Raw genomic sequence first — 17,144 nt, forward strand, 5'->3', positions numbered from 1 at the left:
TAAAATGACAATTTTTCAGGAGAGAGGTTTAAAGGTTCTATGAACGAACTTTTTTGTACTTAACTAGGAAAGTTGTAAAATTTCACTATGCACATTTTGTTTCATGTAAATAGTCTTATTATTTTGACTTTCATGTGGTAAGAGCACTTGACGTATAACCAATGTGGCTTTATTGTATCAAGGGAAGGTAATTGCGGCTCCAAACCGTCTCCTTGAGGAACACCCGTGCAAAGAATACGAAACAACATACATCAATGTCTAAATATGAAACATAGAAGAGGTTTTCAAGTCTTCCATCTAAATCTCATTCTACACGAACCTTTCTTCGATTTCAGATAAAGACTTACATACAATAAGAGCCGTTCTATCTATATACTCCTTATATACAACAGGCGCACATAGCTCATGTATTTGTTGAAAGAAAAAAAAATCAAGGACCAAGATCTCTTATTCTTAAGATACGCTCTAATACGCATGCGTGACAGATAAGCTCCGCCTTTGAAGGAAAGAGATAATAGTAACTTTCATATTTCCATTAAAATCTGAATCTCGGATTGATTTCAAATAAACTTGATAGCAATCGGAATAAAAGCTTTTGTATAGCCAGTATCATTGGAGGATGGCTCTTTATGACTAGTACAATTGTGCTTGAATACGCTTCTTCTTGATATTTGTATGAATGCAAGGCAATTTAAGTTATTAAATTAACTCTATGTTTGCACAACTTACTATAAGAGAAATTAGAAAAATCTTGAAACAGCACTTTATAGGTATACAAATGTTGTTAAAGTTAATAATTAATTATTCTTAACCATTCAAAATATAATTCAGAATCAGTAAAAAAAGTTAGGTACTGTCTTTAAATATATTTCTAAATGTTCGTAATTGTATTAATAAAACTCACTTCTATAACTGAAAAGTTAGTTAAAAAGCAGAAAATTACATTCTGTTAAAGTATCAAGAAGATATTATAAAAGACATTACGAACGTTTCTAAAGTTATTAAATTTCATATAATATTTATGATCACGGCTGCACACAGAGACTTAGAGAGAGTTTCTTCACTTGTGAATTGCGACATGATCTTCAAACTACATAACTAGTACTAAAGGTTAATGACCTATGCACCAAATGGCAAGACTTAGATTTTGTGTTGGGCGCCAAAAGTATAAATATGGCGCCCAAATTGGTTCTCATGCAAAATTGCATTACTCAACTAGATGGACTCTTACTACGTCATTTTATGAAGAGTCTAATTTAATTTCAGCCTGCATTCCCAGACCACTAGATCTAGGTCTTAATTAATTAACTCTCATATTTTTACGAGTGTAGCATTTGCAATGAAAAGATAAGTCTTCTCATTTTTGGCGCATTTCATTTCACGTCTGAAACTGCAAGTTTCAGTTTTAATTAAAGATATTCAGTATACCCGCCCATGAAGCCTTAACTCACTGAGACGTGGTTGGCTTATTTTTTTTCCGACACACTCATTCCCGCCTCTGAGGCCCTCCCAAACAAACAGTTGAGGACTTTGAAAACAATTTTTTTATCATCCCAAATTCCACTCTGTTCCTGTAATAACAAGGTCTACTATGTCTTGTAGTCAAAAATGGCTTATATTCTTTTAGAAGTGAGACGTGCTTTTCAGTTCATTTCATGAAAGTAGAATAGCGGCAAAGGAAGCTTCCAGTTGACCGCGAGCTTTCGCGCGAAAGGACGTGCTCTAAGAGAGGCTTTGTCAGTTTGCGAAATCCGACTGTAAAACTTTTCATCGTACGATTTTCGTATGTGGTCTTAAATTCGTGTTGTGTTTAAGAAAAAATATTAGTGAAGGAATTACTTTGTGGTGCATTTTCGAAGGTGTCTGTGAAATTTGAATTAGGTAGGTGGTTTTACATTGTTTTGAAATTTCGTTTGTTTGATCTCAGGAACTTTTAGAAAGTTCACGGCTTGAAATGTTTTATAAATATACTTACTACTTTACTTACGTTTGATGTTCTCGAGGCTAAAGAAAATTTTGAAAATCTTCAAGGTCAAGGTCGTAAATGAAAATCAATAAAATTACATACGTATAGTTACTAATAAATCTAGGCAAAGGAAATATAAACTATTTTAAAATTTTGATTTAAGAAAAACAATACTAGTGTGGTTTCAATTTTATTTCAAAAAGTTTAACCATTGTCGCACCTTCAATAATAAAGTGAATAAATTCAAAAGTAATATTTTTAGTGCCAAAATAAATTTAATAATAAATTAAAGCCAATTGGCTGTACCAAATATATCTAAATTATGTATGTCTATTATGCAAAAGATTTGTTGGCTTGTCTCGTTGTTATTTTTATTTATTTATGTAGTGTCCCAAAATTATTTTGACTTTTGGCATTTTTACGCTTAATTATAACTTGACTATGGTTTTCAAAATCATCAATTTTGAATTCTAAAATATTTTTGATTGAATTTCAAATTCCATAAAGAGACTTTGAGTAATGACGTGGTACGAGTTTTGTTACTTTCTTGCATAATTTTTTTTATATATAATTTCAACGTGTAACAACGACGGTGACAGAACCGTACCTTGTCCGACCCTAGGTATTTTTTGTACAAATGTAAAATGAAATAAAAACATGCCACAAATTTAAGAACAAACAAAAAGTATTTTACAAAACTAACCTTTATTTCAAAAGTTGATAGTTAAAAAATAAAACAGTGGTTGAAAAGTCTGGGACTTCCCTTGACAAAAGTTTTAAAAGTAAGAAATAGGATACGAAAATTTACATAACAATCTATATCTCTTAAACTCCTTAATGGGAAAAAAAGGACATAATGCAAGAACGGAGAACTAGTTAAATAAATAACATTTTAATGTTTAATACTTGATAATTTGTAGTTTTTAAGTGAAACCAAGGAGTAAAACGAGGCTAGTTTAGACTAAGAAAGGTATATCGAAATGGCATATATTTTTCTGTATAAACACAATAGGGTAAATTAATGTCTCGGACATGAAGAACTCCGAGTATACAGACTGGAGATTTAATGCCAGAGCTAATGGTGTTAGTTGAACTTGAGTATCTGAAAATCGAAAGAAAATAATATAACTTTATTTGTTGAAAACTACACAAGTGTTATTTTTGGTTAAGCATTTCATTTCACAGCAGTAGCTCGAGTCAATCTCTTTCCATCAACGGGCTATATTTATATGAATAAATTATGAAATATATCACACAACCACACCAATAACCTAATCTCTAAGTAGGCAGCTCCTTGTATTATGAGGACCAGATCAACGGACTTCATTCTAGAGCTTTACTTAGAACATTCAGATCAAAATCAATTTAGTTCATTTCCCGATTTTGTCCTGCCGGCCACAGTTTAAATTATTTTATTATCTAGGTGTTCAAAATATAGATCTACGATTTTAGAAGCTACTGCTAGTTGCAAACTAGTGGGATAATTTCACAAAAATAATTAAATATCATAGTAGTAAATCATCGTGATATTTAATAAATTTAATATTACAGTCTACAATTGTTTCGAATAAAAAAATAAACACCTCACCAATGGCATGTTATTTTATATAAATATAAAACAATAAACCAATTTCACACTCACCGTCACTCTGGAAAGCATGTGGTCCTACAGCAAATTGTTTAACTTCATCGACAAATGGATAAATAACCATTTTTTCCAAATCTAAATTATATATTTGGGGAATTATTGAAGTGGTTATGAGTCCTTCTGAAAAAACAATAATAAAGGTAATTTAAGCAAGTTTATAAAATGATAAAAAGAACCACATTTCCAGTGTTCTAACCTCACCTTTCTTATAATTTTCTTATTATTTATGCATTGTCTAGAATGGTGAAATTAAATTCTTGGTTAATCATATTTTGAAACCATTAACAAAAAAATTTGGGTTTATTAAATGTAACAAAGAGGCTCTAATGCGTCATTATTTTACTAAAATTACTGTAACAAGGAATCAAACTTTTTCAATGACAACCCTCAGCAAAAACTTTGTTGGTTAAGAAACTAACAGAGCTGTTAATATCCTATAACAAAGTTTTTATTGTCATCAAACTACAACGTCACACACTACAACAAATCATTTTCTAGTACCATGACAATAAAAAGTTTGGTATGTCAAGTCGTTCAGTCGGCTCTCAGTCAAGAAAGTTTTTTTCTATAAAATAAAGAAAAAGATTATGGCGGATTCTTCATCAATAATTGAAACTCCTTTTAAAAAAATAAAGAACCTAATGTCGGTGCTTTTGTCTACCCTAATCGCATCATGTTATTCGAAGATGCCACTTTGATAAAGTCTTTACTACATCTGAATTGACTTAGCCATTTCAGAGATAGATCAGATCAAAAAAAAAAATACCCTAACACTCAAACTGCCAACTCCTAACAAATTTTTCGTGCTATTCAACAAATACGCAGATGATCAACTTAATGCAATGCAGTTACTGGTTACGGCTGAACTGTAAATATTTTCAATATTACGGATCGCCGACGTGGTCTCCTGTAACTTACTCTGACTTTCCCTAACCTTCAATCTAATACACAGCAGCTTTGGATCCTAAGTCTGCTAATTTTATCACTCAGTTATCAATGGCAGGATTTTGTACGTTTGGTATTCTGCTACAAGTTAAGACTTTCAACTGCTATTGTGATTTTCTTGAATTCTGCTCTTCAGCGGTGAGTAGTTGACACATCGATGACGTAGTTAACTGATATTATATATTTTTAATGTGAAGACTAAATTGTAGTTTAAAAGAGATAAAACTTAAGATATGCATAATAATTTCTGTGGTAGTTTTAGTAAGGCAACATTGATGGTTATTGATTGAATGAATGCCATAACTGCCATTACACTGACTCTGTTGAGATTCCACTGCCATTGCGATAGATTTTAGGAGAATAACATATTATAATTGCAATGGAATCTCAGTGGAGTCTTAATGACCAATGGTTGTAAGACAATTAGCGGATTTGGGGCCTTGATTTGCGGTAGAAATTGAAAGGGAATATACCATCGTATAGGGTTGCGAGCAAGTCACGCTTGACACTTAATATTTCAAAAGTCTTGCTGGAATTCAGCAAAGGGAGCCCTACTACCTCATATATTCGTATATGGCCTGATATTTGTATTAATGTTATAAAGCCAAATCCTATGGGGTTTAAGATTCAATGCCACTTACCGACGTCGATTATAGTGTAGTCTTCTGTGACTACAGGTTCCTTTGCACGACGATGGAACCTAAAGTAAGACTTCTTTGAGTAAATTTGGATATTCCTGAAGTTGATTGCAAGCACTGCCTTGTCCGTATCTCTGTTTATGCTGTAATATTAAATATATTATGAGTGTCATATTTTATTTCTAGTTATCTTTTCGGATCGAAATCACACTTTTTGGTTTTTTAATCAACCCGACGTTTCGAGCTCCTTACAGATCCATGGCCGACAGTTAGCCATGATCTTCTCCTGCAGAAACGTGCGGTTAAGGTAATTTACAATTTGGGCCTCAGAGTATCTTTGAGAGATAAGTTTAAGGAAATTAAGATACTTAGGTACATTAGCGTCACAGTACATTTATGAAAATGCAATTTATGTTAAGAGGAATATTAATTTGTAAAAAATGAGCTTTTCAGTGAAGGAAAACTTCATGATGAAACCTGTACATCAAAGAATGTTCATAATCAATGGAAATAGTGTGAAGTCCCCAACCCGTATTGGGCCAGCATGGCGAAATATGGCCTAAACCCTCGCCTGAGAGGAAACCTGTGCCCAGCGGTGAGACGTATAAATGGGGCGATGATGACCCAGTATTAAAGAAACCATCGTTTAATACTTACTAGAACTCTTCAATGAAACCATTGCTTAATCCTCTCACTTCTGCCTTTTTCGGGAAAGTGAGAGTAACATTGATACTAGGAAGATAATGTATGACTTTGTTCATTCTGTGATACGGTTCGTGAATACCATTCTTCACGATTTCGCAGTGACCGTGTTCATGGAAATATTTTCGAATACAATCTATGTCCAAGTTCGGACACGGTCTTTCGATTCGGCCAATATCTGCAAAAAAATATTCCCATCGTAAACCTTAGAAATTGGAATAAAAGCCATGGTAACCTGAAGATTTGATCTATCGCCTCTTAAGCAAATGCCGTGGGTTCAAATCCGGGGTCACACTTTTTTCATCACACCGGTCACACCGAGTTTTTCGGAATTTATGTGTGAAATTAATTTGAAATTTACCATAAAATTTCAGTGAAGGAAAACATTGTGATGAAATCTGTACATCGAAGAAGGTTCACAACCCTCGGAAAACGTATGAAGTCCCCAACCCGCATTGGGCCAGTGTGGCGGACTATGACCTAAATCATCACCTGAGAGGAGACCCGAGTCCAGTAGTAGGATCTATAGAATGGGTTGTTGATGAAGCCTTGGAAATATAGCGCATATATGGCTGACACATATTTCTTTTTTAACTCTTTTTCTTCTAATGCGGCGTAGTTGTGAAACAGAGACTCCCTTCGTACATCCAATCTAGCCCTACGATCACTTCCGTGAAGAAACGCTTGATAGCAGACTTTCTTACTGAACTCACTTTGTAATCATATTGACGTTGATTATTATACGTTACATATTCCGTGTTAATAATATTTATGTCAATATCAATAATTTACCCTTTACACCTGTCAAGTTTATTATATTTCTACTTCGTTGTCTCTAACACTGTTGCCATAAGTACACTTTGCCCACCTTTTTAATCGACTTTAAAAAAAGGAAGACGTCCTCAATTCGACTCTATTTTTTGGGTCTGTATGTTGCGCGATTATTCCGATTTGTAAACCGATTTTGATCATTATTATTTTTTTGGTGGGAAGAGAGGCACCTCAATATTGGTCACGTTTAAATTTGAAGAAAATTATTCCACCTCTAAGGGTAACAAATCAGGGGATAAATCAAGTTTATTGGATTTCAACCGCTTTCCGTATTATTTTTTATAATTAATATTTCTTTTGTGTATTTCATTTGTTTGGTGCAATAAAACATATATATAAATAAGTGCACCAAACCTTCATACAGTAATGTCAAACTAGAGAAGCTATACGAGTAATACCCGGGTTTAGCCGTTAGATAATAATTAGTTTAACCGGGAACTATTACCATATTTAACTGTTCACGTAAGTCGTCGTTAAGTAAGTTAAAAATTCTGCGGCTTAAAGAGGATCAGTATGCTCTGTAACGCTCGAATTTACTAACTTATTTTATATGACACCAAGTGACGGGACACGTGGTAAGCGACACGTCTGTCCATAGCAGTTGCAGTGCTACTCGGAGCTTTAAATTGCAAAGATTTGAGGGGTCCTAACACGGCACCTGCCACCGTGAGACATAAGTTGACAAGTCCCATTGCCTGTAACTTCACTAGCACCCTTCAAAACCGGAACGCAGTAATGGTCATCTTAGTGCTTGGCAGCAGGTATAGGTAAGGTGGCAGTACTTCCCTGCATAAAAGCGTAAAACTAAAAACTCGCTTTAAATAACACTTACCTGGGTTGCCAACGTTTAAATTACTCTGGCTCCTCTTCGACCCCATTTGGTTTCCAGGAAAACCTGGCATGTTCTGAACGCTTCCTAGGTTACAACCATTGGGACCACATTGCCAGCCACCTGGTGATAAATGTAATATTTGACTATGGACTTTTGTGGAATTTAGAGCATTTAAAATTAAAAAAAATTAAAAATTAAAAATTATTTATTCTCAGACAGATAAGTCCATAGTGTGTTAGTTACAAAAATCTTAAAAGCCTAGGTTAGTAACAAGCAATTACATTTCAAAACAGATTTTTTTTTTTTTACACAAGCTTACGACTTTAAAATACTTGCGTCATCCATAGGCCTTAATACGACCTCGGAATGACTTCTTTTTGACTTCACGGCAATTCTACCCTCGACCAAGGAACGTGTAACCGTTCCAAAAAAAAGTAGTTAGGATTAAAACTAGTGATAATAAAACAAAATAAATAAATATAAATAAATATTAGACAAGAACATCACATACGTTGCTCTGAACCCAAAGTAAGTAACTAAAGCACATGTGTTATGGACCCGAGATGATATAGAAAAGTTAGTTATGTACATAGACCCGGCTGGGGATTAAACCTTGGACCTCAGAGAAGGCGACACCATGAGAACCGTAGTGCAACCACTCGACTTCGGAGGTCGTATAATTATAATTATTTAGTAAAAAGCCATCAAATTCTTGGACATCAGACAGACATGAAGTCCAATGGGCTTATTTGGCAATACTGAGGATCCAGTTAAGTACAACATTAGCGGGCTTTGCAGAGACACTCTGACGCGCGCGATACAGTTGGAAGGAAAAGGGAAAGACCGTGTAATCGCGCACTCCAACACGCGCCAGTTTCACGCAATCTATCTTGCGCTATTATCATTTACACGGACGCTCTTTCCGTTGTAACAAAAACGAACACGAGCAATCGCGCCCGAAAGAACGTCAGCTTAAAAAATTTCAAACAGGTAATCGAGCACGATTGCGCGTACAGGCTTTCCCGCGCGCAATCCTATACGCTCCTGATCACGCACGATAGACTGACTATGTAAAGGGGGCTAGTGGAAGAACAGCGAAATTGAATAGTAGATGGTACAATTTTTAACTGGACTTCAAGGAAATTGTGAAAATATACAGTTGCCTGTAAAGAGCGCCAATTATTGATTTAGATCCCAAAAACTAGTTTTATTTCCAATTTGTAGCAACTACGAATATCTAAGGACTTAACAGGTACGGGGTTATTTTGTAAAATGTTAATAATCTTGCTGGATTACATTGCTAAAATCCTTAGAGTATACAATCCTACGGTATAGAGCGCGCGCAAAGAAGTGGGAACAATAGGCACAAGTGAGAACAAAATGACGTTCCCGCCACGAGCGCTCGCAGTCGTTGTCAAGTGCTATCAGTGTGCGTTCCCCAAAAGATTTTTTGCTATTTACGGATTAAAATGGTCAAATGTGCAGTTGAATCTTGCAAAAACGATACTAGAAAACAGACAAAATTGAAATCCAGTATCACATTTCATCGGTAAGTCGATTAAAATACTTATTTTATTAAAACAAATTACGAAGCACGGGGGTGAAGGAGGCGGGAGAGGCGAGCACGCATAGGTACGCCCGCGCACCGCACTCCCCACTCGAGATTGTAGTGATGTGACGCGACCAATGCTGCAGTCGATAATTTATATTTTTATCTCTTTCTTTGAAATGATATTATGAATTTGAAAAATAGTGACAAAACAGTTGACTAGTTTAAACGTTGTAAAACTTTTTTTATGTAAATACGGCTGTTTTTTTATTATCTATTACTTCAAAATAATTTACATGTGTGTGCGTTGTAATTTTTACGATATATCCACTTTTTAATATTTTTAATGCGCTTATTATTTATTATAGCGTAAAAGTAAATTATGAATTGTTACTATATAACGTCTAAATTACTTAATTGATTTTGAAAAATTTTGGTAGGTGAAGAATGAAGTAAATAAAAAATAAATAAAATAAATTTTCAAGTTTTCTTATATTTCAGCTTTCCAAAGGACCGAAATTTGATGAACAAGTGGATTGTCGCTTTAAAACGAACAAGTTTTAAGCCAAACATATGGAATAAAGTTTGTTCAGTACACTTTCATGATTCCAATATCTATGAAACGAAAAAAGGACTACGCAAATTAATAAGTACGGCTGTCCCATCCCTTTTTCTTGGTCAATCAACACCTGCTGATAATAATTCGACGGAAGCAGCGTCATTAAATTCAGGCGAAGTACCGTTTGCAGAGCACGAACCATCTACTTCAAACAATATGCATATTGATCATGAAGTGCCTTCAGCCGTATGTCCACTTCTCCCAAATGTCGGCGATACCCCAAGAAAACAAAAATTGAAAAAACAAATTATTCGATTAAAAGATGTAGCTAAACGTCGCCGAATGCGATGCAATGCGCTTTACGCAACACGCCAGCGTTTGAAAAAAAAAATTAATAATATGTCTCAAGTATTAGACGAATTAAAAGAAAAGAGATTCATTACACAAGAGCAAGTTGCTCTTCTAGAATCGTGTGAAGTTTCTGCAGCAGCTCTCCTTAAGAGAATGATGAATAAAGGCAAGAAATATTCACCAGAGCTCCGCACATTTGCGCTAACACTCCATTTTTATTCTCCGAAGGCCTACTCGTACATAAGGAGTACATTTAACACATGTCTCCCACACCCAAGTACAATCCGGAAATGGTACCAATGCCTCAATGCGTCTCCAGGTTTTACTGCCGAAGCATTTAATGCTCTTCGCGAAAAAGTAAAGGCGACCGAAAATAAAATTTTATGTAATTTAGTTACCGATGAAATGGCCATACGTAAGCTAAAAGAGTTTGATGGCAACAAAGTTGAAGGTTTTGTGGACTTTGGAGCAGGAATTGATGTACCCGGAGATACAACCGCATTGTGTACACAAGCCCTGGTATTTCTTTTGGTGGCGGTAAACGGACGATGGAAAATCCCTGTGGGATATTTTTTGGTGGATGGCGTTACAGGAGATCAAAGAGCAAATTTAGTTCGAATGTGCCTTTCCAATTGTCACGAAGTCGGCGTAGAAGTTGTATCGATGACATTCGATGGTTGTCCGGCAAACATGGCTATGGCTCGCGAGCTCGGCTGTTCATTTGATCTAGGACAGTTAAAAACCTATTTTCCGCACCCTGAGACGGAACAGTCTATCTATGTGTTTCTTGATCCATGCCATATGGTCAAACTTGTCAGAAATACTTTAGAAAGTAAAAAGGTTTTTCAAGATAACAATGGAGGACTTATTAAATGGCAATATTTTGTTGAGCTTAACACTTTGCAGGAAAATGAAAATTTTCACTTAGCTAACAAATTAACAACAAGACATCTTCATTTTAAGAATCAAGTAATGAAGGTAAAACTAGCAGTACAATTATTCAGCGCTAGTGTGGCAAAAGCTATTGAATTTTGTGATAAAAGGCTGCATTTGTTAAATTTTGCAAACTCTGCTGCAACGGTAAATTTTACTCATGTGATAAACAATGTTTTTGACATTTTCAATTCCCGGAAATTTCTGGGAATTGACTTCAAAGCTCCCATCAATGAGAATAATGAGACAAAATATATAACATTTCTAGAAAATGCTAAAACATACCTACAGACATTAGTGTTCCCAAATGAAAATCGACAGATTGTACATTCACGAAACAAAATTGGATTTCTCGGACTTTGTGTGTGCATTGAGAGCATGAAAGAGTTGTACATAAGGCTGGTTAAGCAAGAAAAAAAAATTAATTTCTTGGCTATGTACAAAATAAGCCAGGACCATCTGGAGATCCTTTTTTCAGTGATACGATCCCATGGTGGGTTTAATAATAATCCGTCGGTCTCCCAATTCAAAGCTATCTACAAAAAGCTTTTGGTGCATATGGAGCTTAAAGAAAACTTTTCCGGAAACTGTGCGTCCTTGGAACAAATTACTCTGTTAACCTGTTCTTCATCCGTTAATCACATAAATTTAACTACTAAAGGACACAGGTCATGTTCACAAGAGGATGATGCTATTGTTGACGAACAATTTATGAGTAATTTTGAAGATGATGTGAATTTACCCACAACGGTAGATTACTCAATTATTTCACAGCACGTCATCTCCTATATTGCTGGATATGTAACAAGATATTTACTATGTAAAATAGAGTGCGTTGACTGTTTATCTGCTTTAATAGCAACGACACCTTCTCATTATAATTCGTTTATATTATTTAAAGACAGAGGAGGTCTTATGTATCCATCTGAGGACGTGATTCATTTATGTAATGCCGCTGAAAAAATAGTCAAAAGTAATATAGAATCGAAAAATGAAGCAGATCGTGATGCTCGAAGCATGGTCAATAAAACGCTGAAGTTGTTCATTGGTACAGATATATTTCATGTGCTTCACGCGCATTTATTTGAACAAGAACCTTGCAGCAATCATTTACTACATTTGCTAAGAGCTGTGATTCAAAAATATATTGATATACGCGTGAAATATTTAGTTCGAAAGTTAAATATTAAGAAAACTAAAAGACAGCTTTATAATAAGCTTACGCTTTTTAGCGGTCAATAAAAATTATATTAATAATAGATAATTATTATTTGATTTATTAAAAAAATCCTGCACTGGATCTTTTATTTTACAAACCATAATCTAACTAACAGATTATTATTGAACCAATGTCGATATCGTGCAACAGTAGCGGTCCAATCCCTAAACGTCACCTACTCATCAATATAATTAGCTATAGTTTACTTGCCTACGCTGCGAACTAGGCGACTAGTGCGATATGCGCGCTCTATACCGTAGGATTGTATACTCTAAGGCTAAAATCATAAACAACAACTTATGTTCCGTTCTTTGAATAATTCAGCAGATTTTACTTTCGTACAAATAAATAATAAATAACGCACACACTCAACATAGCCCCGCACTAGGGAAACCATGTGTCGCGGGTGCCATGGACACACACATAGACAACCACAAATTATACCCAAACTCACGAGAGAAATAAACGTAGGCCATACAAACATTTCTCCCGACCCGGGAATCGAACCTGGGACCTCTGCGTGGCAGTCCGGCATGGTAACCGTTCGGCCACGGAGGCAGTTCTTTGTTTTTTCGACTGGTGCAACTTCTTCTGTGGCATATTTATGAACCTTCTTAATCCCGTGGTCGCAGATTTGAATCCTTTTGGAACAAAATAACTTTTCTTTGTGTTCGATCTTTGCATTAATAATTAAAGAAATAACATTTATGTAATATACATTTTAATATAACTTGATTATTTAAATTGAGGCATTAGGTCCAATTAGTCCCATATTATTACAACCATTGGGATCTGATTCAAAAAGGTGTTTGGTTAATTACTTTATACCAGACGTCGGAATAAACAGAATAAATATATCCCAATGGTAAATAATACGCAAAGAGTGGATATTACTTGTGAAATTTTGGAATGATTATAAATAAAATGCAAAAACAAAATTAAAACAAAGTAACTATACTTATAAGTAAAGTGATTACAATTCGGACTCTATATGTGTTAATTCTTCGAAGTGTAAACGAATGTACTACGCTTTTCCTATCTCTGATATAGCTGCTTAGTAATAAAGGTAAAACTTGCCTGGATTATTTCCTATTGGGCCACCAAATCCAATAGGTCCTATGTTATTGCAACCATTAGGGCCACACTGCCAAGGTCCCATATTGCCCTTGTTATTGCAACCGTTAGGACCACATTGCCCAGGTCCCATATTGCCCTGGTTATTGCAACCATTAGGACCACACTGCCCAGGTCCCATATTGCCCTGGTTATTGCAACCGTTAGGACCACACTGCCCAGGTCCCATATTGCCCTGGTTATTGCAACCGTTAGGACCACACTGCCCAGGTCCCGTATTATTGCAACCATTAGGACCACACTGACCTATATTACTTGATGTATTAGTTGGGTTATTCCCTGAGACGAGATCTTGCCCCAAACATAAGCCCAAAAGGGCAAATGAAATCACGAGTAACTTAATCATTCTCACTGTTGTAATGAACCAACCAAATTGAAGTTGCCGAGTTGAAGTGATTTTATAAATAACCAACAGATTGATCTTTGCGTGTTCCAAAATCCTCAAAGTGTACAATAATTATGTTTAACTAATTCGTATTATGAATCGATGAGGTAACGTGATGCAGATTACGTGGCTTAGCATTGGCCTAAAATAAAAAAATATAATTAATTTGCTACCTTTATATAATAACGCGCTACAGCTGAATATTATGATTTCGAACTAAGCATGCCGCGAAATTTTATCGTAAATAATTCGTGAGAACCAGAAAGAATCCGATCCTCTTACGCGAAAAAAACGTTTGTACCTAAGGGGATGGATATTAAAGACAACAGAAAACCGAAGAGGAAAGATGTTTGGGCATCTGATACATCATGACAGTTTACGTTGAAACAATATAGAAGGAAAGAGAGGCAGTTATGTATATCAGATAAGGCGAAAAATTAATGTCGTAAATCAAAGTTAGGGACAGAGACGGTTGGCAATTGCTCCACCGACAAAAGCTTAGCTCTTAAGACGAAGAAGGAGATTGGTGTTTCACGATAGTTACGCTTGTTCTACTCGTCGCTGTATGCTTGATTAGCGAGTTCCTTATATGGATTCTAAAATTTCAACAATATAGGTATTTAATAATACTGACAAATACCAATTTTTAGCTAACTGCTTTTCCATAATAACAATAATGTAATATCATATAATAACCATTTTTCATCACAGTGGTGAAATGTATCGATAGGTATATCTCCCTCCATCATTTCGACTCACTGTGTGACGGGCTAGCGTAAGAGCCGTGCCGGCGGCGCGGGGCCACCGCGGCTTCATCTCCCCGAGGTATACGCGCGGGCACCAGCAGCCCACCTGAAAAACCAGGGTATTCCATCAGGGTATTCAAAATGGACGGTTACTCGTTTTTTTTTCGGTTAACATATAAATACGCTGTCCCTTTCGCCGCAATGTAAATTAACCCTGTGACGGTGTGACCTCCTTACACCGTCATCTCACCTCTTTGTATCGCCTCTTTCCGCTTCTATCCTATCATTTTTTGTTTTACATGTTTTAAATTTTAAATTTGAATTGTTCCATCTTCCTTCACTTTCTCATTTTGTTTTCGTACCACGGTCACTCGCAGCTCGACCGCCACAACAGTTGGAGCTGTTCCAAATTCCATCGCGAATAATCGCTAATTTTGGTTCTTTACTACGTTTATAATCATTAATTAAGCTAAATCATGTGTATTAATTTATAAGTCTACAGCCTTCGTGTACCTATGTATATCTGTAATTCAGTTACTCGGCCCATTTAGGGGTAAGTGCCTTAATAATAAAGTGTAGGGAGTGTTTTATACTGTTGTACCTGTTTTTTTTACATTTACCTTTTTATTGTTACAGCCCTTTCTTTAAACTTTACTTTTAATAAATTTTGTGGACCGGAAGTTTCCCGTTTCATTGCCGTGAACCTGTTCACAGCTAGTTAGGGTTACAACCATTTGAACCCCAAGGCATTGAGGTAATAGTGAATAAATGCAACATGATTCGAATTATTTGCTCGACAGTGTATTATTTTTACACGACTTTTCCTTCACCGGAAAGCTCATGGTAAATTTCAAATTAAATTTCGCAGATCAATTCTGAAAAACCTGAATTCGAACCTACGGTGTCTACTTGAGAGGCAGTAGGTCAAACCATAATACGAGCGTTTGCGCGCGTCCGTTTAGTATTAGTCCCGAATCCGAGAAATAACGATCAGCAAACTCACAGGGATCATTTTATCTCTAGGTATACAAGCGATGTTCGTATTTTATCGGATCCGAACCCACGTTCCTACTCAAGCTACTTCCGAAGTGGGTCCGGTTTTCTACATGAAAGAAAGAAAGAAAGAAAGAAACATTTATTCGGCTATTACAAATAAAATATACAAATAATAATAATAATATTAACCTACATTTAAATTAAAGAATAAGCCACTAAAAAAAACCAAAATATATATATATATATATATATTACTAAGTACATAATTAATATCCGAAAAGGCTAGCCAGCTCAGCTTAATGCTGGGCAGAGCCACAGCGCTGATTTTCAGCTGGAGCCTGAGAAGAGGTAGATGGCTATGCCTATTTAACAAAAACTAAAAAGAATAACAAGGATTTGATCCGTAACCTAAACATCTAAAATAACAGTACCCAATTTATAATATAATTACAATACGCAGCGTGCTCTTATACAATATAAAATAACAAAATTAATATTAATAAGAATAATGTCCGAGTCATAATAATACTAAAATAAATTAACAACTAGCTTTAGTGATTGATGCCGTTGATTTATCCTAAGCGTAAACTCTTTAATTCTTTTGCGAAAGCCGGATAAAGAAGCCAGATAAAGAAGATACATCTGCATATTCGGATACGAATCAGATGCGCTACACACACTCGCTTAGGCTACCACGGTTTTATAAGTAATTTAGTTATTTTTAATCACTTTAATTGTTAAGTTTCGTGTTTATTAACAACATTACATTATCATTATATATCATTATTCTGATTTAGCAGCGTTAATAAACATTTACAGCATAATATTTCATTTGAGTTATTGAGTTTCAGAGCGTGCATAATTTGACACTAAATGCACCTTATACTCGTACAAGGTGGAATTTATAACGTATCGGTATAAGGATTCGATGCCAGTAATTATAAAACGCATTTATTATTGAAACATCTACATAATAATTACTTTTTTAATTCTCTGATTAAGTATGAATGAACATGATACTGGCACTGTGTAAACTAGGCAAGTAGGGCAACTGCCGTCTGTTCGGCGCATCAATGCGTAGGGTTGTCACATTATTATTATAGTTGTACCTTCAGGTTATAAACATAATTTGGTAAAATTAGGGAGTTTGTCATGTTTTATTATTTGCAGAAAATACTCCGTATTGCTAGTTTTAAACCAGTGTCGTGGATTGGTATCTTGATTATAGAGCATGATTACGAATTAGAAATAAAGTGATGAAAAATTCTAAATTTCAGGCACTCTTATTCAAACTACAACAAGTACAACAATAAACACGTCTACTATTTGATATCATAGGAAATGAAACTATTTTTCCGCATTTATGTTATGTATGTGTAACAATCGCGAAAACCTAAGAACTCGATATTTGATATCATTTTATAAACACCGAGCGTCCGCTTGAATTTAATAATTAATAGCGGATGCAACGATCCGCGAGATTAGGCGAATGTGCGTCGTGCACATGTACTGTTAGGTAAGTTTCCGAGAAATTTCAAATAATGGAAATTTTTCCAGAAAAATAATCTGAAAAATTGGAAAAATATAATTCGAAGGCTCATATTATTCTCTACGTTTAGATATATCTTTTGAAGTTTTATTTAGTGTGAATTATAAAATAAAATTTTATAGCAAGAAACAAACGTAGTGAAACGAGATTTCGAAATGATT

At 35.2% G+C, this 17,144-nt stretch overlaps 1 protein-coding gene across 3 annotated transcripts; it reads right to left on the bottom strand.

The window, feature by feature from the left end:
* Positions 1 to 2,591: 2,591 nt before the first annotated feature.
* Positions 2,592 to 13,623, bottom strand: LOC113228694. Of its 3 annotated transcripts, none has more exons than XM_026462049.1 (7): positions 13,506 to 13,574; positions 13,251 to 13,457; positions 7,563 to 7,682; positions 5,855 to 6,077; positions 5,201 to 5,340; positions 3,609 to 3,734; positions 2,593 to 3,068 (listed from the first exon to the last, which is right to left on the bottom strand). In XM_026462049.1, exons 2-7 carry the CDS (start codon positions 13,426 to 13,428, stop codon positions 2,923 to 2,925), a joined length of 933 nt encoding a protein of 310 aa, XP_026317834.1. In that variant the 5' UTR covers positions 13,429 to 13,457; positions 13,506 to 13,574; the 3' UTR covers positions 2,593 to 2,922. The 3 variants fall into 3 exon arrangements, with proteins under 3 accessions (XP_026317833.1, XP_026317834.1, XP_026317835.1); XM_026462050.1 differs by having other exon boundaries at positions 2,595 to 3,068; positions 13,251 to 13,409; positions 13,506 to 13,542; XM_026462048.1 differs by having other exon boundaries at positions 2,592 to 3,068; positions 13,251 to 13,623.
* Between the last annotated feature and the right edge of the window lie 3,521 nt (positions 13,624 to 17,144).

Source organism: Hyposmocoma kahamanoa, unplaced genomic scaffold (genome assembly GCF_003589595.1).
Source record: "Hyposmocoma kahamanoa isolate Upper Pololo Valley unplaced genomic scaffold, ASM358959v1 237, whole genome shotgun sequence".
NCBI lineage: Eukaryota > Metazoa > Arthropoda > Insecta > Lepidoptera > Cosmopterigidae > Hyposmocoma > Hyposmocoma kahamanoa.